Source organism: Dicentrarchus labrax, unplaced genomic scaffold (genome assembly GCF_905237075.1).
Source record: "Dicentrarchus labrax unplaced genomic scaffold, dlabrax2021, whole genome shotgun sequence".
Taxonomy (NCBI): domain Eukaryota; kingdom Metazoa; phylum Chordata; class Actinopteri; family Moronidae; genus Dicentrarchus; species Dicentrarchus labrax.
In genome coordinates, this window is record NW_026136718.1 from 12,947,154 (window position 1) to 12,971,631 (window position 24,478).

Sequence of the window (24,478 nt, forward strand, 5' to 3'; positions counted from 1 at the left end):
AACTGAGGCTTTTGATGCCACTTATTGTGAAAACCACGTTATTGTGAAAAAAACTACATGAAGTTCTGGTAATGATTATAGGAGCGAGAGACGGCCATAAATGATAAGCAGTGAAATTGAATGTGTTTGTCTTGGGCATTTACTTGACTGGAGAACATGTTTGTGATTATGTGTTGGCACGGTACCTCACGGAAGAACAATTTACTTTAAGTCCACATGGATGAATTATCAATTCAAAACACAATATAAAGACTCAGTCAGGAGATCGGGTCACATTTCTTAAATAATTTAATTGCAAAAGGGCTTTTAAAAATATTTCTACAAGAATGCATCATCATTTTTTAGTAATTTGTTGTGTATGTCTGCACCATTAAATACATCTTAATGCTTTTCAAAGAGGAATTAACAATTGCATTTCTCAGCGCTTTATTCCGTCCCCCCTCCAAGTTCACTACACATGTACAGTTCTCTCTGAAACACATCACTTCCTTGTATAAAGAGGGGGTTTTCAAAAGTGACCAAAAGACAGATGTGGAGTGACCTTGTTAGAAGACAGAAGAAAAGACCGTACTGTATATATTTATTTAAAACAGACAACTGAAGAAAATTTGTAAGTGGAGGGGTTTTCGGAGAGGGTGGGTGTGTTTGATGATCCGTGGATCATGTAAAATAGGGGAAGAAAGGTGGAAGGAATGTTGGGATAGTTTGGATCCTATTGGCACACATAGAGATAACCACATCTGACAAAGCCTAAACTCTGCTGATCAAAGTGTTTCTGTATAAAATGGCAATCCTTTTATTTCACACACTCTCTCACACACACAAACATAACAGTCCATCATCATTTCAGCAACATGCAGTCAGAAGGAAGAACAAAAAAACACAAGTGAGCTTCTTTCCTCTCTGTGAATGTTGAATATTAAACACTCCCATGAATGTGTGAAAAATCCACTTAAAGATTAATTGTTTGCAGTTGATGTGGTGGCAGTTTAATCATTTTAAGATGTGCAACAGTGCCAGTTGAGCTCATCACTCACGGCCGGTTGACTTTAGTGAAGACAACTCCAGACCCCGGAGCAGCATGTGCACCTCATCAATAGTTCATGCAAGCTCCAAAGCGCTGCTATTTTTCATGAGTGGGCATGTCTGCCATCTGATTGTGTTTAGCCCCCATATGCCCCCCTTCTCTTTTTTTATGCTCATCAACTGTTTTTTGGTGTCACATGCGAAATTTGCAACAGAGGGGCTTAGCTGATTGAGCTGAGTGTAGGAAGAGGGATTAATATTGTATATTTCTGGGAGACTTTGGGGAAACGTGAGCTTCTGATTGCATTAATTCTGCTCTTCTGTCACCTCCAAAGGTAGACTCTATCACTCTTTTCCGATCAAAATGCTGTTTTGCTTTGAAGAGAAGCAAAATAATTCCGCAGAAAATGTTTGCTCGTCTAGCAGGCACTTTCAACCTTTTCACGTCATGATAACAAATCATGCTGACAATACTGGCGTTTCTGATTCTCCAGCCATTGTATCGGAAATCTTAACTGATGCTTCGATGAAACAAATGTAAGGATATTGAAGGATATATAAGGATAATGTAGTTTGAGTACACAACAATTAAATTACTACTTAATTGTGTACTACAACTGTTACTGGTTAGTAAGCCCTTTACAGAGTGTACTAGCAGTAGTGAAAACGTATGTGTGTGGAAGATGAAACAATATAAAACGGGAAACACATTGTTGTTTTGCATAATATCATCCACGACTTTGGAAGGGACTTAACGGCTGACAAAACTAATATTGCAAGACACACTGCATGGCCACTAACATCACGCTATCATTACACACCTAACTAATAATATTCACATATTGCATTGATCAGCTCCAACCCAAACAATATGGAGACTGTCTGGAAGATCACACTAGTGATGCAGCCCCATCCCTTCATCCACTACCTTCAAACACCCCTCTGTGAGAAGTGCAAATAGAATAGTCTCCGTGATGCAGCTGTTATCACTTAGGATGAGGGGCCTGCAGATTTTGGCTTTCTGCGTGCCAGGGCTGTTGATCCTGCACTGTACTAATCATGCAGCAGCCTGAGCTGAGACAGGATGATTGCAGGCCAGACAGGAAATGAAGAGAGATAATGATAGGTCAGCCTGCCGTATGTCTGTGCTCTCTGCATGCTCGTATCCTCGCGATGCCAGATTGGCTGCTGCATTAATCGACCTGACAGACAAAGACCAATAGGTTTTTTCTTCTGACAGCTCTGGGTTCTTTGATGAGGATCCTGTTGCAAACTGAAAGTCTAGTGATGGAGCTCCACCTCTGGGGTGATTGAAATGATTGGTAGGTAAGCTGCATAATCTCTGGACCATCCCCCTAATGACTCCTCAACAGTCTGACAAGATGGGTTGGGAGGATCCCATTGTTGGAGGTGATGGTAAATAAGTAAAATTAAAACAGATAAACCACAGATTTGCCCTAGAATGGTTTGCAGGAGGTTCTGAGTTGAAAACAATGTGCCTGGAAGACGATTAGTAACAGCTCGGTGCTTCACAAATACTCTTTATGTTGAGAATGAGAATGAATAGGGGGAGCTTAATATCCAGCTCAGGTGGCACACACAAACGTGGACACACCTACACAGACACTCAGACAACAATGGACGGAGAGCAAAAGGGCGACGTGTTATTACCAGTATTCTAACCATGGGTGTTTTCTTCCTCCTGACTTTCCCCATTCTCTCTCTTCTTCCTTTGCTTTCTGTTAATTTCACTCTGAATCAAACATTTCACAACAGCACTTCCATTTTGTCAAAACACCATTTTTCTTGTCATTTATCGTATTTTTGTTACAAAACATGTACAGGCTGTTTAGAACAACAACAAAAATACAATATCCAATTTATATGCAATTTCCTTTGTTTAATAACCATCAATTCATTAGGTGAATCCTCTTGGAGTTTCTCTTCCTTCTGATTGTTCCAAGTCCACTGGATGGCCTACCATCCATTTGGGTGTTGGTGGGGTACAAATAAATACATAGGGCAGGATGTCAAGAAATTAAAACAAGAATTTTGATTATTTCTAAATCCAGATAATAGTAAGTAGAAAGTAAGGTGTCCATCATGGTTTCTCTCAGTTTCTGCATGATGCATATATATATATAATTTTATATATATATGTATGTCCTAAGTTCATTTTTTGGATTCAATAAAAAAGAATGTTTAACAGTTGTCCACAGAATATAGCGTAATTGTTTCAGATATATTTGCTCCTTGTCACGGTTCAGTTCATGCGTTAATTCTCCACGGTGGCAAATAGCGGAAGCTGTATTGTACAGTATACTTGTGTGCAACTTGACACACCCGTACATCCAAGCACACTTAATCACACATACACGCACACATGCGCACACACACACACACACACACATACAAAATCGCACACAAAAGGCCAAGTGGTCTTTCTATAGTGTTGCCACAGTCCTTGTCTCCCCTTAATCACTTCAAGCGTCCAGTGGGGGTACTTCGGTTTGACCGGCCATTTTGAAACCACAAATCTCCCAAGGAAAAGTGTAAGAAAGCCAAAAACGGAAAAGAAAAAAAAAATGGTGCGTGGACAAACAAAAATAAAACATTTGTATGCTTCAAAATACAGTTGATGAGCAGGTGATCCCAAGCTGTGGAACTATCCTGAGTCACTTCAGGTCATGGTGAAGAGGTCATCTGGTGACCTACTGAGGACTCAGCAGCCAAAACAAGCGTCCAGAAATGTGGCTGCCATCCTTTGACCTTTTTGACCTCTGTCATCCTCTTGACCTTTGACCTCATTTTACCTCTTCCATCACCTCACCCTTCTCCAGCAAGTGCCCTTTTAGATAACACACCTTCAATATGAAGATGGAGAAACACACACACACACACACATGTGCACAGTAAAACAACTTCTATCAGGGAAAGAACTGTCCTCTATCTCCTGCGGGTCCTCTTTTTTTTTTGTTTCATTTTTTTATGTGTGTGAACATTTGTTCACTTTTTCTTCACTATGTATTACGTCCATTGAAGATGGGTTGAGAGGTCAAGGGGAGGGACTCTTGCGTGAGGAACAGAGTGTGACGTTTCAGTTACAGGCTAAGGCCAACCTCACTAAAACACACATGCATGCAAACGTCAACCCACACCAGAGCTGGTGAGGCACGCATGGGATATAAGGGGGTCTTCTTCCTCTTTCAAAAACACACTAATTCTGATTGGATGGAAAAAGAAACAATGACGAATAACAAAAGAGCAAGAACAGGAAATGGTAGTGGTAGTAAAATAAAGAAAAAAAAATTGTCAGAGGCACTGCAAGCCAGTTTCATAGCATCTAATTGGCAGAGATGGGTCAGGCAGCTAGGGTTTTCCAATGGCTCTCTCTGGCACAGTTCCTCCCCCTTTTTCCTGTCTGGCTGTCCTTCAACTGCATCGGTCTGTATATGTCCTGTCGCTCACACCTGGACAGGAAGTGTTTGGTTCATCTGTAGTCTCATGTCCTGAATGCTACCAAGAATCTTCTTCTGATGGCCAGCCAACGTTACCCCTATCCGCAGCAAGTCCCTGTGGAGCGAGAAGAAAAGAGACGAAAATAAGAACAGGTGGCTCAGTCATAAAAAAATAAAAGTGGACAAACATCACGTGTCAAAAGTTGAAGTGCAAATTTCACTTTCCCACAAGTAAACACACACTCTACCAGGTGGGAACAGGAATGGGCAAGCACCTTGGCAATCACACATAAAATAACTGATGGAGAGTCAACAAAATGGGGACACTCATCAAGCTATAGAGAATGTTGTTCTTAATGCAAAATACTTCTGTTGCCCAGCAGGTGGGCAAAAGGAGGCGAGTCAAAGGGCCATAATGGGATAGTTAATGATTAAAGAGCAAACCAAGCTACTGTTTGGCAGCTGGCAGACTTCACAGAGTCGTCACCAGCCTGCCACGAGGCACAGAATTATTATTTTTTGTAAGATACTAGACAGATTACTCAGTAAGGGGCCTGTCATTCATACTTATAGCATGGGTCTGTGTGTCAGTAAATCAGCTTTTACTTGGTCACTGTTGCGCATCATTCTTCAGAAAAAGCTACAAACAATAAAGCTGGGAAGAGTGATCTGTACAGTAAGGGTCTTAACCTCAGGTTGAGGGTGCAGTGGGAAAATATGAAAATGTTGACATACAGTAGACATTACTACATCCTTAAAAAGGCCTGGGAGAGCGCACCTGCTTTGGTCGTCATTAGTCAGACGCCATAATCTAATCTTCATGGCCATGTTGATTTAACACTGTACAATAACATCACAAGAACCTCTCTTTTCCGCCCGCTTGTTTGATTTCCCCAGTTGATAGCTGAGGAGAGAGCGGACGGCGTCTGGGGCAGTGATTAGCCGACTGTTGGGGCTCTGCCACAGTCTGCGTCCTCTCCGTTCAGTCTCACACACACAACCACACACACACACACACACACACACACACACACACACACACACACACAAATACTGGATAACCTAATATTACACGCAGACACCATACACTCTGCTTGTCTCAATGACTTTGTGGCTCCATCTATTGTAGTACAAAAGTGTGTACCTAAACCCACACATGAACAAATGCACACAGGCATACAGTACGTGCAAGTGCACACACACCCAGATCCGCACTGCACACCCATCCTTTTCAAAGCCAGATAAAGGTGCATCATCCTAATTTCACACAAATAAATTGTGTTTTTTTTTTTTTTTTTTTCATATTTCGTCATCCCCATCAGTGCAGCAATGGAGGATGAAATGATAATAAATGGGCACCATTAGAGGAATTACTGGCCATTAAGGGCAACAGAGAGCCACAGTACACCACACCTGTCAGCCTGGCCAAATTGAAACAAATTACCCCCACCTCCATTGCCTATTATGCAGTTAATGAGGATAATGTATTTATCATTATAATCCTAATTCATTTATTTGATCATCACTCGCCTTCAATTTCCATGACTTCCATTACATAATTTCCTGTTTGTACACACGGCATACGGTGGGTGAGTCGCCAAGGTCAACTGGAGATTGTAGTTAAGGAAGCAGCTACAAGTGCTTGCTGAAAAATTGTACTGCACTGTTAAATTGTGCATTTATTGATTGTCTATCCAATTTGTTAGCTTCTGAAGCAAGTGATTCTTACTAGTCCAGTCCTGATTGCATAATCCTCCCCATTCTACAGCAAACCTACCCTGATTTGTCAATTACACACCAAATTACAGGAAAAGCACAGATGATCTTATGTTTTCTCATCCCCTGGATAATCTCTCTCTCTCGTGTCTCTTGGAAGGTTGTGTTTCCAGTAAATCACATTTTCCTTTTTAAAACTACCTCCATACACTACATTATGTCTACATAAATACTGGAGCAGTAAAAGGCATGGAACTGTATGTCTTCAAGGCATGATTTATCTTCAAAGCACTACAAATGTACTTCTGAAATGTCTGCTTAATGTACCAATATAGTAAAATGTGATTTTTTCATCCTAAATTACTTGATGTCTGAGCCTATAAGAGCCCATTCCACATCTTACCATGTTTAATTTAGCCATGAGACTATTTTTATTCCCTCAAGGTCAATCTGTGTAACACTAATTTGACTCTCAAACTCAGCCCAGTCAATCACTTTAGGCCTGATTAGCTGAATCTACTCCCTCTACACTCACTCTGCTGTCATCTGGGCCACCAGGTCAAAGGAAGCAAATCCGGCGTTGACGAAGTTGTCACGGTAGCGGCTCATCTTGATGGCGTCCAGCCAATCCCCCACAGTGGTGAAAGTGGTATAGTCTGGCACACAGCGGTCCAGCAAGGGCTGGGAGACCCTACAGTGGGGAGGGGGAGGGAGAAGGGAGAAAGAGAAACAGAGAGAGAGAGAGGGTTAAGGTCGTCACTCTACTGCCTCTACCGGCCAACCTCACCCCCAAACGCCCCCCACTGAGCGCCACCTCTCCATCTCTCTTCTCCCCTCTCCTCTCCTCTCCTCCACATGTAAGGAGTTGTGTGCAGGGGTTGGGGGCGTGTGGGGGGGCACGTTTATGACTGTGGAGAGACTGGCTGGAGGCTCGGGTGGTGGATGCTGGCGCTGCAGCTGGTGAGGTGAGGTGGTGCGTGTTCACAGAACAACATGTCAAATCTGGTCTTGAATGATGACTAACCACATTGTAATTTACAAGGAACTGCATCAGATTTAGAAGTAACTATACACATTTGCTATCATCAAACATTAAAACAACAGGTTGCATAGTAACTATGTGGACAAAATTCTCCCACGTATCCCATATGTACCCTTATGAAATCCAGGAGATATCTTGATAGCTGTGTTTCTGTTTTTGGTTCCTGTTCTCCTTGTTGCAATGAGATGTCAGTGTGTTGCATGGGGACTGACAAAACAAAAATAAAATCCCACATGAAATCCAATCTGAGTGGTTGTACTGGGTTGCACTTTCAAACCACCTACAAATGTGGTTTAAATATGATCTGGAAAGATTGGATTCCATGCGGTTTTGCTGGTCAGCTCAAATCAGATTTGGGCTCCCTTTATGAACATGAGCTTAACTAGTGCGATATAAGCCATATGCTGTACAGTACATTGTTATTGCATTTAATGTGCATTGTCTCAGGGTGTGTTTGAGGAAAAAAATACTTAATGGTAATGGAGATATAATCTGTGGAATGTAAACACAGATGTTGTTCACATGTGCGTGTGGTGCATGGTAGGACTGACTCTGACCTGTGGACGCTGGCAACATGGAAGGAGCGTTTGACTGTGTAGCTGTGTGTATATGAATGTACTGAATTTAGTCTTGAGACAGTTTCTTTACTTGGTGTGTGTGCGTGTGTGTGTGTGTGTGTGTGTGTGTGCGTGTGTGTGTGTGTGTGTATTCCTGAGTGTGTTCTGCATGTTGCTGCGCACCTGTTGACAGCGCAGAAGGGCTTTTCTAAAGAAGAAAGTGTGCACTGATCAATGCTGTAGATAGAGAGGCCACCTTAGGAGTTTTAATAAAACTGTGCTACAACTCAGAGCGAAGTGGAGCGGATGAACAAGAGAGGACGTGGAGGGAGGTTGAAGGAGGAGAAACAGATGAGGGAGCAGGCAAAGAGAAAGAGCACCACTGTCTCCCCTCCTCTCTGCTCTGTTGATCCCTGTCATCCTTTTTGATGGCATTAGATTCATTAACAATTAAAAAAGGAATGAAGGGAGAAAGAGGGAAAAAAGAGAAAAGCCATGGAGGGGGAGTTAATAACAGTGATACAGAGGCTCCATTGAGTGGTGTAGATGGAGCAATTTTTAATAAGGCCTGTGCTTCGGAGCCCAAGGCCTCAGGCCGTCTTTAACGCCAGACTCTGGCTTCTCTTAATGGAGTATTGTTAGTCCTCCTCTAAAGTTGGCTTCAAAAGGGTCCAGATCATTGCTGGCCATGTGTGAGCCACAAGCAGAAACACAGCAGGAAAGCTGGGTAATACTGCACGCTAGCTGGTGAGACAGTTACAGGCCGAGCCCATATTCCAGTTCACTTGTTGCGAGTTTCAGTTTCTCCAAAGGGTTGTCTGTTTTGCATTTTTAAGAGGTTTAGAGAGTGGATGTGATTCCTTTCTCAAGTAAGAATTTCTGCATTTACAACAGCTTCGTTCTTTGCTTTTCTCCCTGGTCTTGGAATAATTTGCAAAACGTATTACATCTTATGATCTAATGCCCTCGGAAGAATTTAAAAACATGTTAGAAGTCCATGTAACTGAGAAATGTAACTGCCCTATTTGAGCTTGATTTAGTCCTTCCTTGTGCGTGTGATTTGTTTCCCTCTACAATTATGTATAATTTCTATTTAAATTGGTTTGTTGTGTTATCCAGGTCTCCCTCTGAAAAGAGATTTCAATCTCAAGGGACTTCCTGGTTAAATAAAAGTTAAATAAATAAATGAAAGACACTCAGCAGTAGAAAGATAAACACAGAAGTGACTCATGCTACAGTGCCGGAAACCTAATGTCACCAAAGCTCAATTACTCATTATACTTTACACTTACAAAGCAATATGCAGTCATATCAAGTTCACATAACACACACAACCAAAGGACTTTTACGCCAGACAGTGTTAGCTAACCTCCAGCCACCCTTCAACACCGAACAGGACGACGGTATCATCTCTCACTTCTCCCTTGTTAGGTTTGTCGGCAGGAGGCCACCTCTCCGCTGGCCCGTTTAAAATCTCGTTAGTGGCTAATTAAAAGGCGCTCCCATCTCTTTTTTGCATCGCCTTAATCGAGCTAATTAACCGCAAGCTTAATCTTCTAAGAACGTCACTCGGGTGGCCAACCGAGACCCTGGTTTTCCCCATGAGCCCAAACCAGGATTGTCTGCGGCCCTCCCTCAAGACAGAAAGACCCTGATGCAGGGACAGATAGGTAGGTCATCCCCCTCCCTATTGCTCCAACTCTGCCACCTTCTATTCTCCAAACTCTTTCCAAGAAACAGTTTGCAGAGAGAGGTAGTGCAGCTAAATGTAGATGTGACATTATTGATTGAGCTCCCAGTTGGTTGGGGAGTTGCTTTAAGGGCTGCATTGAGCGATGGTAATTTGGATTTGCATAATGGCCAAGGCTGCATTTGTGAGAACTACAGAGTTGTATGGGAAGAAATGTGCACTTTATAGGAGAGATTGTTACAGCTGAGTCAGAGTGATTCACATACACTGTATCAACTTGGATAAGGAATATTTGTACAATGGAAATCATTATCGCAGTTGCTCTGGCTCAGGTGCAAATGAAATGGTACAGCCAGTACTCTCACGGCTAAAAAGTCAACTGACTTCATTCTATAAACTAATGACCTGCAACTGCAATCTATCACAAAAGTCCAGCAGGTCTCCTCCAACATATGATTTGAGAAAACCAGACAAGATTTTATAAAGCGATCAACACTAATATCCATAATGCTTTGACTATAATTAGATAGTATTGTTATATTGTTGCCCTTTATGAAGATCACTAATCCACCTAATAAAACTCAACAAGGATCTCCAGGGAAACAAAGATAAACAGCATCAGCTCCACCACACATACTGTACAAGATTCAGCATTTGCTTTACTTGACAGGGCTTTCATACTGATTCTGAACTTAATGTGACCATCACACTTTTCGTATATCCTAATATTACAGCTTACCCAGTAGACTGTGTGCTGTTGGTGACCACCTTGAGGCTGGCAGCATTGCGGATAAGCTTATCCAGCGTGGCCACAATCTGGGTGAATTTGGGTCGCAGATTCCTCTCTTTCACCCAGCAGTCCAACATGAGCTGGTGCAGTGCTGTGGGGCAGTCCATGGGTGGGGGCAGTCGATAGTCCTGCTCCACGGCATTTATCACCTGAGGAAGGGCGACAGAGAAATCACAATCACTTCCAATTACGGAATATAGTGTAGAGGGAGGATGGACAACACAAGGAGAGAGATGGGTCGATGAAAAGAGCAAGTGAGGGAGGACAGAAGAGGATGAATGATGGAAATGATGGGAGAGTCAGAGATAAACATGAAAAAGGCTTTAGGGAATACATAGATATAAGGTCCAGAGTGGAGGAGTGGTAGTTGTGGGTGGGTATGTAGAGAGAGAACTGCTTTTAGATAGTGGAAGCAAAAGTGCTTAAAAACTATATTTATATCTTCTACCGCAAAATGCTACTGTTATGTTGAGTATTTCAGTAAAGTTTTTTACAAATGATCAATACCAATGTAACATTAAGTATGCATATATCACATGATAGTAAAAAAAATTCTCATATCAGCTTACATCTTGATTGCTCATGTCCCAGTACGGCCGCTCGCCATACGACATCACTTCCCACATGACAATGCCGTAGCTCCACACATCACTGGCCGAGGTAAACTTCCTGTAGGCAATCGCCTCAGGAGCCGTCCAGCGAATGGGGATTTTTCCTCCCTGTGGATATGCGAATGAGTAGGTGAGCATGAAATACTGGAGGGATGGAGCACAAACACAGGATCACACACATACGAGAGGAAGAAAGAGGGTGAGAAAAACAGTCTAAGGGAAATGTTGGTCCACAACACATGGGTCCATGCAGTACAACGCAAACGCCACATACACACAAGGTTAGTAACACAGTTACATAAAATGATATGTACAAACTTGTGAAGCTAGGAGAATATTTAACGTGCTACAAACAATTTTTTAACATCAATATATCATAATCATCAAATTATCTAATACACCTACCAGACAAACTGAATTGTAGGTGAGGTGATTGGCATCTCATGCCAGCAGTATGGAGTATAGAGTTTTTGCTTTTTCACATAAACTAAACTTTGTATACAGGCCGGAGGAGGCTTTCTATCTTTATACCAGAGCTCATGTTCTGACAATTATATAATTGCCATTTTTATGACAATTATAGTCTTAAAGTCCCCTTTCCCACGTGCCATAACCTGCTTTGCCAGTTTTACATGTTGTGTCATGTGAGAATAGGCAAAATATTTAATTTCGAATAGGTTCAACTCAAGGATCTTTGTTTCATTACATTTCTAGAAATCTCTTACAGCTTCAGTGGAAACACCCAACATTTCCAGGTAAAATTTTACATAGGCACAAAAGTGTCTCTGGAGTTTTTGTGTGACTCCAAAATGTAATTTAAACATCAATTCAGCTGCAATTTATTTGGCTTAGTCCTTTGTTCCAACTGTTCTTATTTTTCCCACCTGCACCTGCCATTTACAGTGAGAATAAAATAACTCCCTTCCTACCCATAATGGTCATGTCATATGGGAACAGATTTGACACAGATCTATTTTTTGAATGCACTCATACTTGCCAATTTTGTGGATTAATTTGTAAAAGGGGCTGAAATGAACATAATAGTGATGCATTGATGTTAAAAAACATTACATGTAGCACATTTAAATATTGATTTCAAACATGAATACACTTACACACAAACACATACACACATCTATATCTTGACTCACCAGGGAGCTAGTGTAGGTGGGGTCTGTAGCGTCATCCTCGAGGAAACGAGATAGGCCGAAGTCAGACACCTTACACACCAGATTACTGTTGACCAAGATGTTACGGGCAGCCAAGTCCCTGTGCACGTAGTTCATGTCTGACAGGTACTTCATGCCTGCTGCGATGCCTCGCAGCATGCCAACCAGCTGGATCACTGTGAACTGCCCGTCATTTAGCTGGCAAAGGAAAAATGGGAATGACGGATGAATTTGACTGTAGATCAAGATTGCATTTTCAAAGGAATATATGTTACTTTATTTGTCCTACCTATCTTCATTTTTAAGTGTCTCTTACTTTCTTTGCATATGTCCTCTTACCTCCACCTTTAATCTCCCATCACTTTACACTGTGGCGAATTTCTCAGTTCTACCTATTCATCCTCCATTCCTGTCTTCTCTATATCTCCTTGTATCACTCCCCCTTCTCTGGCAGACAATGTATGATGTGACTTTGAGACAGTGATTCATTGGAGACTGAGCCCTTTGTAAATGTCACCAATTGCCGGAATACAGCATTTGTAAGATAACCATTGTGGGTTCTGCAGCAGAGCTTAAAAAGACCTTTTACGGCTCCAAAGAAAGTGAGATAACTAAAAGCAAGATCAAACAGATCTGGGAAGGCTTATTTGCCGGAAAGTGTTGCATTATTGATGAAATTACAAGTAGCTAATATTCAAGTTATTCTTGTGTGTAATGTGATCGTGGGTGCCTGTTTTTACTCACCCTTAGGAAGGAGTCCAATGCTCCATTCTCCATGAACTCAGTCACAATCATTACTGGCCGACTCTTGGTGACCACGCCTTCCAGACGGATTATGTTGGGATGGTCGAACTGGCCCATGATAGAAGCCTCAGACAGGAAGTCTCGCCTCTGGCGGTCAGTGTAGCCCACCTTGAGAGTCTTGATGGCGACGATGATCTCCCGGCGCCCAGGCAGCTTTAGGCGACCGCGGCAGACCTCCCCAAACTCTCCTGCGAGAGCCCACGTGAGACAGCCAGAGAAACAGCAAAAGGAGATAGAGAGAAAGAGGGAGGGGAGAGAGGAATGACGGAAGAGTGGAGGAGAGTGGGGGAAAAGAGGGGAGAGGGGACAGTTAACTGGTTAGAACCAAGGAGCCAGGGAAGGGTAGCAGGAGGGGTGGGACAGGGGGAACTGCAAGAGAAGCCAGGACTCTAGGCCAGTGTCAAAGGATGGTGGTGATAGGGGAGCATACAATGACTTTGTGCTGTTATGCAACAGATTAAAGGAAACAGCATGATGAGTGTGAGGCATGATGATGGAATATGAGAAGATGATGATGTTGAGATGATGAGTTGAAAAAAACGCATGTTGAAATGACAAAAAGGATAAAGTAGGGCCACAGGGTGAGAGGAGCTCAAGGGGACAGAGGAGGAAGGGGACAAGGTTCAGGGGGTGGTGCTAAGCTTCAGAGAAGCGGGCACAGGAGGAAGAGATAGGTGGAGACAGAAGTTTGGGGGTTCTTGGGGTTGTGGACGCTTTACGTTTAGAGTCTACACCAAGCGTGTGCAGGAATGCAAGACAAATTAGGCAATGAGAGCAATGTGTGTCAACATGGGTGCAAAGGTGATGAAGTGGGGGAAGTCAGGGGAAGGAGGGAAAGGGTATGGAGGAATGGAGGGATGGATTGAGGAAGGGGTAGAGGAGAGGAGGGGGACAGGGAAGACAGGGGTTGAGGGTTCGTCACTTAAAAGGCGAATGCTGGGAAGCGACGGGTTTCAAGTAGTAGCCTCAGCAGTAGAAGAGTTGTTGTAGTAGTAGGAGCAGTAGTAATGGTAGTAGCAGAAGCAGTAGTAGGGACTCCCATCTCTGCCATCACACAACGTCCTCCATTTTGGCTCAGATACAATGCTAAGAAAACTCAACCTCATTTGGCACAGTCCTGCAGCTTTTGAGCAGAGATATTACACTATCATATCAAATACATAAAATATTTTACTATCTAACACATCAAATGTTAGGAAGGGTTTCTAAAGGAGGGGACACAACCACATTGTGGAAGAGGTGTAAGTGCCAGGAACAGGGGTCAAATATAGTGATCCAGTAGAATTCCTCTTTAATAAAGAGGTTTTCAAGACACTAAAAAGTGGGCAGGATCAGAGACGGCCAATCCTGGACGAGAAACATTTTAATATCGTATGCCCCATCCAGACAGGATTAATGTTTTAGAGGGATGCAAGAGACAAATATTAACATGAATTGCTTTATACAACCCAACACATTCCCCAGGCTACTATACATAAAGCACATGCGCATGCACATGGACTTTCAATAACAACTGTATGTCAGTAATCAAATAATGGGATATGGGACTGTATAAATGTCTTTTATTACACCCTGCAGAACTCAAATATGGATGATTACTGTAATTCAAATACAATCTGTCTATCTGTATAGGAAGTAAAAAAAAATGGAAGGCCAACAAGTGTGCCAGAAAAACAATAGGGCTGTAATTAATACTGGAAGAGATAAGAGAAAAACCACACACATGCGCTTGGACAGGATTAAAAGTTCCCTTAGAGAAATAAATCCTGTCTGTATGGGGCTTGCATTGTCCAAAATCTTCTTTCATTCGATGACGAAGATTTTTGGAATCAATTAGCAATGACTGCTAAATAAATAATGTGCTTACACAGCAATTCTCTTTCCAGGATTGGGCTCTGTTTTTTAGGACATGGGTGAAATGATAATTCACCATTCAAAAGGTATACATCTACTCTAAATGCACATGTCATGGTAAACAATGTAGGGGTGCTAGGACAGTGAGTCAGGCTAACTTAAAGAGGACATACTGTAGCTAGTAAAGCTCAGAACACAGGACAGTGCTGGAGACATTTGTAATACTTTAAAGGGGTTCCTAAGAGGTGACGAGTGTGGGAGGGGAGGGAGCAAGGAGAGGGCTAGCGATGAATTGAGTGAAAGTACCGCTTGGTGTGAAGTCCTCTAACGGTATGGCCTGGAGGTGACTAGCAGTCTTCCCCCTGTAGCTCAGGAGCTTTGGTGGGTTACCTGCGCCAATGACCTCCTCGATCTTCACGCAGGAGACGTCGATCTCCTTGGCAAACTCGCGCACCGCCTCGTTGGGGTCCTCGTAGGTGAAGGGGTCAATGTAGACCTTCATTCCCGGCGTGACTATTGGGGATTCAGTGGCAAGAACAGGAACGTGAATCTATGCTATCAACTAAGTTCTGAAAACATATTCTTTATCAACCAAGATTAGATCAAAACAAGATCATTCATAATATGTTCTTATTGTACGAGATGATCAAGATAATTCATGTTATGTGAGCTCTTCTTTAATGGTTGGGAATGCTCAGTCATTGTTGAAGCATAGGAATACTGCTGTTGGAATGTGAATAATGGAAAAGGGAGCGGCATCTCAGCAAAGAGACTTACTGTACTGCTGCAGTTTCTCTGTGTACTCCGACTCTGAACCATTTCTCTGCTTTCTGTTGAGAAAGATGAAAACACAAACTGAGTCACGTGGACTCAACACAGCAGGGAGCAAATACTGGAAAGGAACAAAGGCATGAGGAGAAAGCAGATCCCTAATAATGTCTGCAGAGATGTAGCCACACTACGATGTGGCTTGGTGAAGATGTCTTGTGTTTCTGCACTGAAAGCAAGGGATACACTGTAGATAAAGATTGAATCAATGTCTGGTGGTAAAATGATTCATACTTGGGGACTGTAACACGAGCCTAAACAAAAGGATATCATACCATTGTCTGAAGCAGCAAGTGAAAGCCATTCACTCTTGGTACCTCTAAAACGAACAGCCGAGACAAAAGCAGACTCAAACAGCAAGCTCAGCTGTCTCGTCTTCCTCGCCCTACAGACATCACACTGTTCATTTCAATTCAATCTGCCTCTTGTTTTCGTCTCCTGGACTCACTCTCTTGCTGTCATCCTCTTTCCTATTTTTTTAATCCATTTCTCTTCTTCTCTTTTTCTCTTATACCCATGTCTCCCAGTTTTTGTATCCTCGTCTTCCTGCATGTGTCCCTTCTGCACCGGAGGGGGGGCACAAAGACGATGACAGAGCGAGGGGGCTGGGTTGTTGAAATTACATGTTAATGTGCTTCCTTTGTTGTCTAACCAGTAACCAGGGCAATAATACCCGATGGTGATTTGCATCTTATTTCAAATTCTAATTTGGTTCCGGAATATGCCGAAGCTCTGTGTTTTGTATTATTACTATTTTCCCCTTCTTCTTCTGTGGCAGTCAGAACAGCGGCTAAGCCAAGACCCAGAGAGAGACACAATGTAGCGGTGTGAAAATAGAAGAGAACGAAGGGGCAGGAGGGAGAAGAAGAGGAGGGGGAGCCAGCCAGGGAGATTATTATTCAGTCTAGCGTGACCGATGCCCACGCTTGTCAGCCACTGCCTGAACTGGCTTGTGGAGGGAACCCAGTGGGAGCCAGTCAGCGGTGGGTGCCAACCTTTCACACATATATACACACATGCACTGCATTTGCTGCTTGACAAATGAGAGGTATAAGGATAAACGAGTGTGGTTAGACCCAGTTGATTCAGTGTCAGACTTTTTGAAAGGTCGGAGCAGCCGTTCGCATCTTCCCAGTCAATTGGGCCTAGCAGACAGGGACACATCTGGGTTCTTTGTGGTCGGGCAACTGCACAGTTGATTCTGAGTGCCGGGCCATGAGGGCAGGCCTATCAGGCCCAACAGCTGCTCCACCATGCTGTGTCCAGTGAGCAAAGTAGCATTTTGGCCAAAGCTGTTTACTACTCACAGATTCAGAAGGCTAATCTGGCATTCAGTGGCCTCACAGGTGGCACAGCAATCCGCTGAGACTGTTCTAGGGTGGTTTGGAGGACATGCAAACAAAGTTGACATTTGAAGCTATCTCAATTTTTTTCATCTTGAGGGGAAAATGCTTTTCACAAATGTTTCTGTTAGTCCTCGCTGTTTGAACATATTCTGTAGGCCAGACACAAGTAAATGAGTCAGTTTAGAACTCTTTTTAGAACTCTTTTGCCTCACTGTTATTTACCATTGCTACCCAAGTTGCTAATGCTCATCTTTCATTCGCTCTGACTTTTTGAGAGGATGATAGAGGAGTTATGTCCTGACCTGAGGCAGACGATAGCGATGACCACAACTGCAATGATGAAGACCAAGGTGGCGGTGGCTGATCCCACGATGAGTGGCAGCTGCTCCTGCCATGACTTTGGAGGGTCGGCTTTAGATGGCAAAGAGAGAGAGTGGTTACTTGGAGAATTTGTCACAAACATACACCTACACTAGCTGCAATCCATGTGTATAGCTGAAGACTGTACCACTCCGTGTGCTCTGTCGAAAGTCTATCTATAAGCTTGTATGCCTCTCATGCCTACTTCAAAATTGTATGCTTACATGTGTAAAACCATGCCCTTGTGCTCTCAGCGAGCAAAACTGGAAATGCATTTATGAAGGCTGCAAAATAGACTATTCAGTTATTTTACTTTTCTTCTTAATGATGGATATGATGTAGAGCAAGACTGAGGCTGATACCTTGTCTAATGCTAAGAAATGGTAGATTTTCACCAAAACTTTAAAGTCAGTTTTTCTACAAGGATTTCTGTTCTTCTTGCATCAAAAATAGACATAGTAACTTCAAGCTCAATAAGCTTTTGAGCCTCCATTATGTTCAGAAGCTTATGCACAGTACTATCATAGAGGTATTGCTGGTAAGCCACAAATATCCCAATATATCCCTGGATAATGAAATAGGTATGGGAGTAACATACTTTGCAGGTTGGTGCTGAAGTCGGCTGGGCTGCTGTAACGGCCGTAACCAGCCACTGTTCGGGCACGGACCTGTACCACATAAGGCGTACCAGCCTTCAGACCTTCAATGCGGGCATTGCTCCGTTGGGCAGTCATAGTATGGGCGATGGCCTCACCCTGATCCTGCAGAAACAAAGACAGTCAGAGATGAAAATGCCAAATAGCAGCCAACTGTGCAGTCCCATTCATCATCATCCCCCCCTTTAATGCTCTTCCCCCCTGACATGACTGACCAATCTAACCATGCAAGCGGGTGAAAAAAATATGAAGACAAGATCGAGGGAGAAAAATAGAAAGAAACAGATTGTAGCTGGTGTGTTAATCCTATGGGAGAAGGACAAGACAACAAACAGAGCAGATATACATGGAATGTCTTTGTTCTCTCCCTGAGGCGAATCCAGTCACAACTCCCTGGGCCCCTGGAAAATACAGAAACTTTCTAATGCATGGGTTGAGAGAGGATGGGGCATAAGAGAGAGGGCAAGAGGGAGAGATGGAATTAGGGGTACAGAAAAGGGCAGAACACAATAGAAATATGGGAAAGGATTGGGAGGAGAGAAAGTGAGAAAAAGGAAGGATGGATAGAGGAATGGATAGAGGGGAATAAGTAGGGAAGGATGATCATACAAGCTAAGATTGGAAATAGTGAATTGCCTCACTGCAACCATGTGTTTATCAGCAGAGGCATTGTTTTCCACATTTACAGAAACACAGATGAAACCGAAACCATGCAAGTCAATGAAATTGGATTGAATTAGAGGCGTTGACTTACATTGCTGCTTACCTTCTCATGGTACTTAATCTCATAATCCAGAATGATTCCGTTGGGTTTCTCTGGAGGCAGCCAGGACAGGCTCATGGTGCTCGCTGTGGCCGCCATCAGGTGAACTGTGGGCACTGCAGATGGAGCTACACAGGGCAAAACAAATAAAGGAAAATCCGCTTTATTTATCGTTTTCTGTGTTATGTCTTTTCAAGTTCTATGCCCTTTGTGTGTCCACAGAAGCCCAAATACAAAGTCTTAGGCTGTGGGCTTTGTGAAAAGCTTTGGCCAATAGTTAGTATGCAGAACCATTCTCCACTAATGCTCAGATTCTCCCTCCCAGAGTCCTTGGGGAGGGAGAGGGGATGTCTAATTCTACTGTGACAAGAAAGTCAAACCGCAAAACTGATGGATACATCTCTGGTACATGCAGTTCCAACTACCATACAGCAAATGTCGGCAAGTTTAACAAGCACACACTACAGCAATTTTAACTGCATGCTTCCTGAACTACTGCTGCCCTTTTGCTCTGTACTCTAGAGGAAATGTTAGGGAACAGTCATGTTTTCCTCTGTTGGTAGCCTTCTAAGTTATAAGAAAGTATGTACTGCTACTACACAAACCAATGTGTACACACTATATAGACTACATCACTTATATAATGTGTACACAAATACACAAATGTGTGCAATGGTTCACGAACACACACTCACAGAAGAGCACAAAACACAATGGCACTCCACCCACCTGAGCTTTTCATGCTTTGTTCACATGTGCCTATTAATGGCCAAGTGCTGTCTGCCTCCCTGTCTCGCTTTCCTCTTTTTCTAAGTTCAGGCTTGTTCTGTACCTCTGACTCACTCCCTCCTCCCAGTCTACTCCATCGCTTTTGTTTCAAAACTTCAACTATCTATCTCCAGTGGTACCTTCTCATCAAACATAAAGTTGCTCACTTTTTCCTATACTCACACAATCATCTTTAATTTTCCCTGTCCTCTTCAGCTCTTCACTTTTCATCTTCCTTTTTACCACTGCAGACCTCCATCTCTGTCTCAGTCTCACTGCCTTCCTTCAAGCATTTTAATCCCCAGTTTTTAGTTCTTTGATCCTCCCCCTTGCATTTCCTTTCTCCCTTTGCTGCCTGTGTTTGTGGCCAGACATCCTTCTGTTTCTCTCTCTCTCTCTTTGCCCCCCAAACCTTCCCTTCCCTGCCTCTTTCCCTCCCATGCCAGCCCCTTCCACACAGGCCCTCCACGTCTCTCTTTCTCCCCAGAAGACAATGCTTCCTAGACAGATCCCCTGGTTACTCTAGCCAGGGGATTAGGGGCCCTCCTCCAAGAGAAGACGTTGCAGTAACCATGGAGGTGGCCTCTGGGGCTTATCACCGCCCTAGTATTTATTTTGGTTCTTAAAAGGTGAATGCACATGCAGGGATGGTCTTGGGACTACACCAGGGGATAATCTGATCACAGCTCTCTTGTCCCTCCTTTCCCTTCACCTCTCTCTCTGCACTCAACTGACCCCAATCACCCAAGGGTGGACAGTGGTCCCTGTCAGCCCAATACCACACTCCTCATAAAACAATGAAGCCCTCACTTGGGGCCCTGTATGCCCTCTGGATCCTAGACCCACAAACGGAAGGCATTCCTAAAGCTTTTAGGAGCAGGAACACAAGGTTAGAGGTGAGGCAATGGAGAAAAAGAGAGAGATGATGGGGAAAGGAGCTAGGGATAATCCTAAGCCTGCAGAAATAGCAAAGTTAACATAGCGACTAAACACATCCAAGGCACAACTTAAGAGCCCTGGGAGAACCTCAACAAAGAAACCAACTCACAAGAACAAAAGTGTATCGTGATCTTAACAGCACTAAAATTTTGAGGTCATATAAGATAAACTAAACCAACCACATTTCTTCAGAAATTGAAAAAAATAATCTATCCATTCAGCCATTTACCAATCCACATACCTATCTACCTATTTTAAGTTAGTTATTGTGTATATACATCAGCTGGGTTCAATCTTCTGAACCTAAAAAATCTAATCTCAGCACTGATTGCTATATTGGCCTAGTTACTGTTGTTGCTGTGAGCTGGAGGAGTGGTGGGTTGGAAGCAGTGGGCAGATAGAATACTGAAGGTTCAACACTTTGAATACACACTGCCTCGCTATTGCTATTTGCAGCGGTGTTAGTACAGAGCATGCTGTGGGCGTGTGAAAAAGGTCCCTTTCTAAGCTCATTCAGAAGAATGTCTTCCTTCTCAATCCCTGTTCAAAGGGAAAATATGTAACATACTCCTACATGCATACAAGAAATTGATCTCTACTTCTCAGACACAGAATGTATTCTCTGACATTCTTTTGAAAGTTGGCAGCGCCTACAAGTTCAATATTGATCTTTGACAGGTAGCCACGAGGCTGCAGCTGTACCTACCGGCCTGATTTGTGGTGATGTTCACTGTAGAGAACTGAGGGGTATAGGGGCTCTTGTTGGAAACCCCATTGACCGCCTGGATCTCGAAGCTATACTGTGTGTGTGCTTGTAGGTTACGGACGGCCACGCGGCGCTGGGTCAGGCCAAGGTGGCGTGGCGAGATGTCAACATTGTCGTCACACCGTGAGCACATTCCCCGCTCCGGCAAGCACTTCTTACAGATGACGTTGTAGAAGATGTCGTCACGGCCACCCAAGTCACGTGGGTCGCTCCATTCCAGCACGAGCGAGGTTTCATTCACACTGGAGATGACATTGCGCGGTGCAGAAGGTACAGCTGCGAAAGGGAGGTAGAGCGTGGATGAGTTGAGGAAAATAGGTTTAGAATGAAAATGAATTTAATCTCCATGCACAATAGGTGTAAAGAAATTTGCCTTGGTGACACTGCAGAGATATACTGACAATAGACAGAGATTTATATTGCGAAACACAGTTTACATATCATTATACACAAACATTCATTATTCAACAGCTGCACAATTCATGACCCAAGAATTTTCCTTTTGCTGTGGTATTGGTACATTTTTTATGCATTAACTAGAACATTTGTTTCTTCCACATAACAAGAGACTGCTCCAGCAGTTTTTGAGAAAAAAGAGGACAGGAGTTCAAATTTGAATTGCATGCTCATTTCCACTGTGTGTCTGTGTGTGTAAAGTGCTGGGGGGGACGAGCGAGACAAACTATTGGCAGAGCCTTGGCAATTCTTATCCAATTACCGGAGCCTTATCTCTCACTGCACTGTGGGAGAATTAGCCCCCCACCCCAGCAACAGAAAAAAAGGATCTTCTTCTCTCTTCAATAGTGAATGAATTAGCTCCTACGTGTGCTTGTTTGCTCCTAACGAAGGCACTGTTACTAGAAAAATTCCTTCACTGTCTGTCTGTAAAAGGGTGTCAGAATTGAGAACAGGAGACGCGGGCGGGGAGGGGTTGGAAGATAAAGTTTTGTATAATGTTGGGAACAAGGAGACTTGTTTGCCATCTGTGTGGCATGGTGGGAACATACTGCTTTCAGCCACTGAGGGCACAATTCAAAGAGGGACGTTTGGGAGAACCATCAAGACTTTTGGTTTATGGCTTCCAATACATTTGATTACTGTCTGAATATGAGGCATAAACACATTTTTGTATTTTGACTGGGAACAAAAACATGCAGAAGTCTGGTTTTCAAAAGGATTGCAACAACAGCATTTCTCATTTAGTCAGTTGAAAGCAGTCTTTACTTACTGGTGCAGGGGGAGTCGGGAGAATCGGTGTCTGAGCGGTAGAAACCGTTTCGACAAGAGCAGACACTGGATGCTCCTGAGGTGGCACGGCTGTTTTCTGGACAGGGCAGGCATAAGCTGTCTCCCTGTTTGGACTTGAAGGTGCCAGGGCTGCAAGCTGATAGCAAAAGATAGAAAAATGGAGAAAGTGTGAATAATAAGTTTAGATATTGACACTGAATGGAAGGGTTTAGAAAGTAACCATGGATCACTTGAAGGAATATATAACAATTTTATTTTTAACTATTTTTACTCCATTAATTTACAATTTACAGTTATGTGAGTCACATTTTCCAAATGGGCAATTGGCCACTTTCTCTGGAATGAAAATAACAAATTTGACTTTCCCTTATCCCTGGCTTTAGCAAGTGTTGACAACAGGATGTAATGTCTTAAGTAGTGGTTCATTTTATGGTCACATTGCTTGCATTGGAAAAACTGTTCCAGCTCACTGGCAGACATGATTAAAATGTCTATTTGATGTGTTTAGCATGTGTTTGTTTATGTACATATGTGCATGTGCACATGATTTGGTTTTGACCCCTCAACCCCACATGTTCCCATTTCCCTCACTTATGGAGAGTGCATTTTCAACAACAGTGGAAAAGGAGAGGGGTTTATGTGCAGCATATAGCTGTTTGCATAAAGCCATGCTCACACGAAGAGACTGTCAACCCAAATTACATACACAACCCTCAGAGCTAAAACGCCGGCATGTTGCTTTCATCTGAATTCAGTCTTTTATGAAATACATATTAACATACACACATAGAATCAGAGAGGCACACATGACATGCTGATGTGTACACAAACATGGGCCTGTGAAAAAACTGTGCAAAGATACATGTCTGTACACAAACACAAACACACACACACAAACAAACAAACAAACACACACACTATCCTGCCCTCAAGTCACTTCAGTGGACTCAATACAAAAATGCTTTTCTCAAAATTCCCTGTACAGACCAATACAAAACTACCTTTAGCATAGTCTCACCTAAACCGGTAGTTGATCAGTGAAGCCTAGTTAATCAGATGAAAACACTGCTAGCCTTTGTATGTGCCCTGTCTCCATTTATAGCAGCTGTTTGGACGTTTACAACTCAGGTGATAAGTTGCAGACATACAGGGAAACACTGACGGCGGCACTGTGTCCAGAACACTTTGGCAGGCTCCATATCTTTGATAAACTGTCTTGTTAAAAGATGAATGAGTTTGCCGCAGTGCTTAATAAAAAAGACGAGAGCAGGTAAGACACGCAAAGTTTACAGGGGCCAGTTGATTAGCTGACCCACTAGTGCGTTAGCTCGTCAATGTCAAGGACACAGTGCTATGTTTGTCCCTCTGAATGACAATTATCGCCATAGCTCCCGTGTTTGTTTGTTTTTGCTCACTGCTGAAAACAACCAAGGTTGGAGGTCAAATCTACAGCAGACCACTTCCTGCTCCTGCTGTTTTCCAAGGTTTTTGAAAGTTCAATATTAGCACAAAACCACCAGTTGACTGCACCGTGTACATTAGCACTGAGTGTATTTGTTCTTCCACCATTAATCAGAGTCATCCACACCACTGGCTAACAGGAAGTACTGCTTGATATACAGATAAGAAACGACCTCGAGTTTTACCAGGTGGGAGTTGCTACCATGACCCATGCAAGTTAATTTAAGTTCGTGCAACACAAAGTAAACTATAAGCAATTTCTCGCAGGGCTTGAATATTGGTTTTTGTACATGTTAGCCTAACAGAAGATGTTGAGGGAGCACTCCCATTAGAGGGTTTTTTTTTTTTTTTTTAGGGAAGGACTGAAAGTGCTGATCAATCATTTCCAGTAAGTAAAGGGGTCATCCTCTTCCTTTCATCCATTTTCCCCTTAGAGAAACCACTAAAGAATGAGGAAGAAAGAGAGACATGGGGGCTGGAGAAAAATGGAGGGAGAGGTGGAAGAGGTGGAAGCATAGAAAATGCTAATCCTGTAGGCGCCCCCCCCTTCCCCACTCCCCTGTGTCTTATCCTCTCATGCAGAACATAGAGCTTAAGGAACTGATTAGAATGTATGCTGAAATTGG

At 43.1% G+C, this 24,478-nt stretch overlaps 1 protein-coding gene across 13 annotated transcripts in view; it reads right to left on the reverse strand.

The window, feature by feature from the left end:
* Positions 1–270: 270 nt before the first annotated feature.
* Positions 271–24,478, reverse strand: part of LOC127349865 (ephrin type-B receptor 3) — a 61,989-nt gene continuing 37,781 nt past the window's right edge. The window contains exons 4-16 of one of the 13 annotated variants that reach the window (XM_051375896.1): positions 22,372–22,527; positions 21,084–21,419; positions 18,674–18,798; positions 17,850–18,012; positions 17,194–17,302; positions 15,495–15,547; positions 15,024–15,242; positions 12,804–13,051; positions 12,042–12,257; positions 10,849–11,034; positions 10,229–10,428; positions 6,736–6,891; positions 271–4,599 (exon numbers count right to left, since the gene is read on the reverse strand). In XM_051375896.1, coding sequence (XP_051231856.1) covers positions 4,491–4,599; positions 6,736–6,891; positions 10,229–10,428; positions 10,849–11,034; positions 12,042–12,257; positions 12,804–13,051; positions 15,024–15,242; positions 15,495–15,547; positions 17,194–17,302; positions 17,850–18,012; positions 18,674–18,798; positions 21,084–21,419; positions 22,372–22,527 — 2,276 coding nt within the window. In that variant the 3' untranslated portion in view covers positions 271–4,490. Of the gene's footprint in view, positions 4,600–6,735; positions 6,892–10,228; positions 10,429–10,848; positions 11,035–12,041; positions 12,258–12,803; positions 13,052–15,023; positions 15,243–15,494; positions 15,548–17,193; positions 17,303–17,849; positions 18,013–18,661; positions 18,799–21,083; positions 21,420–22,371; positions 22,528–24,478 lie in introns of all 13 variants that reach the window. The other 12 variants (XM_051375901.1, XM_051375897.1, XM_051375900.1 and 9 more) reach the window with 12 other exon arrangements.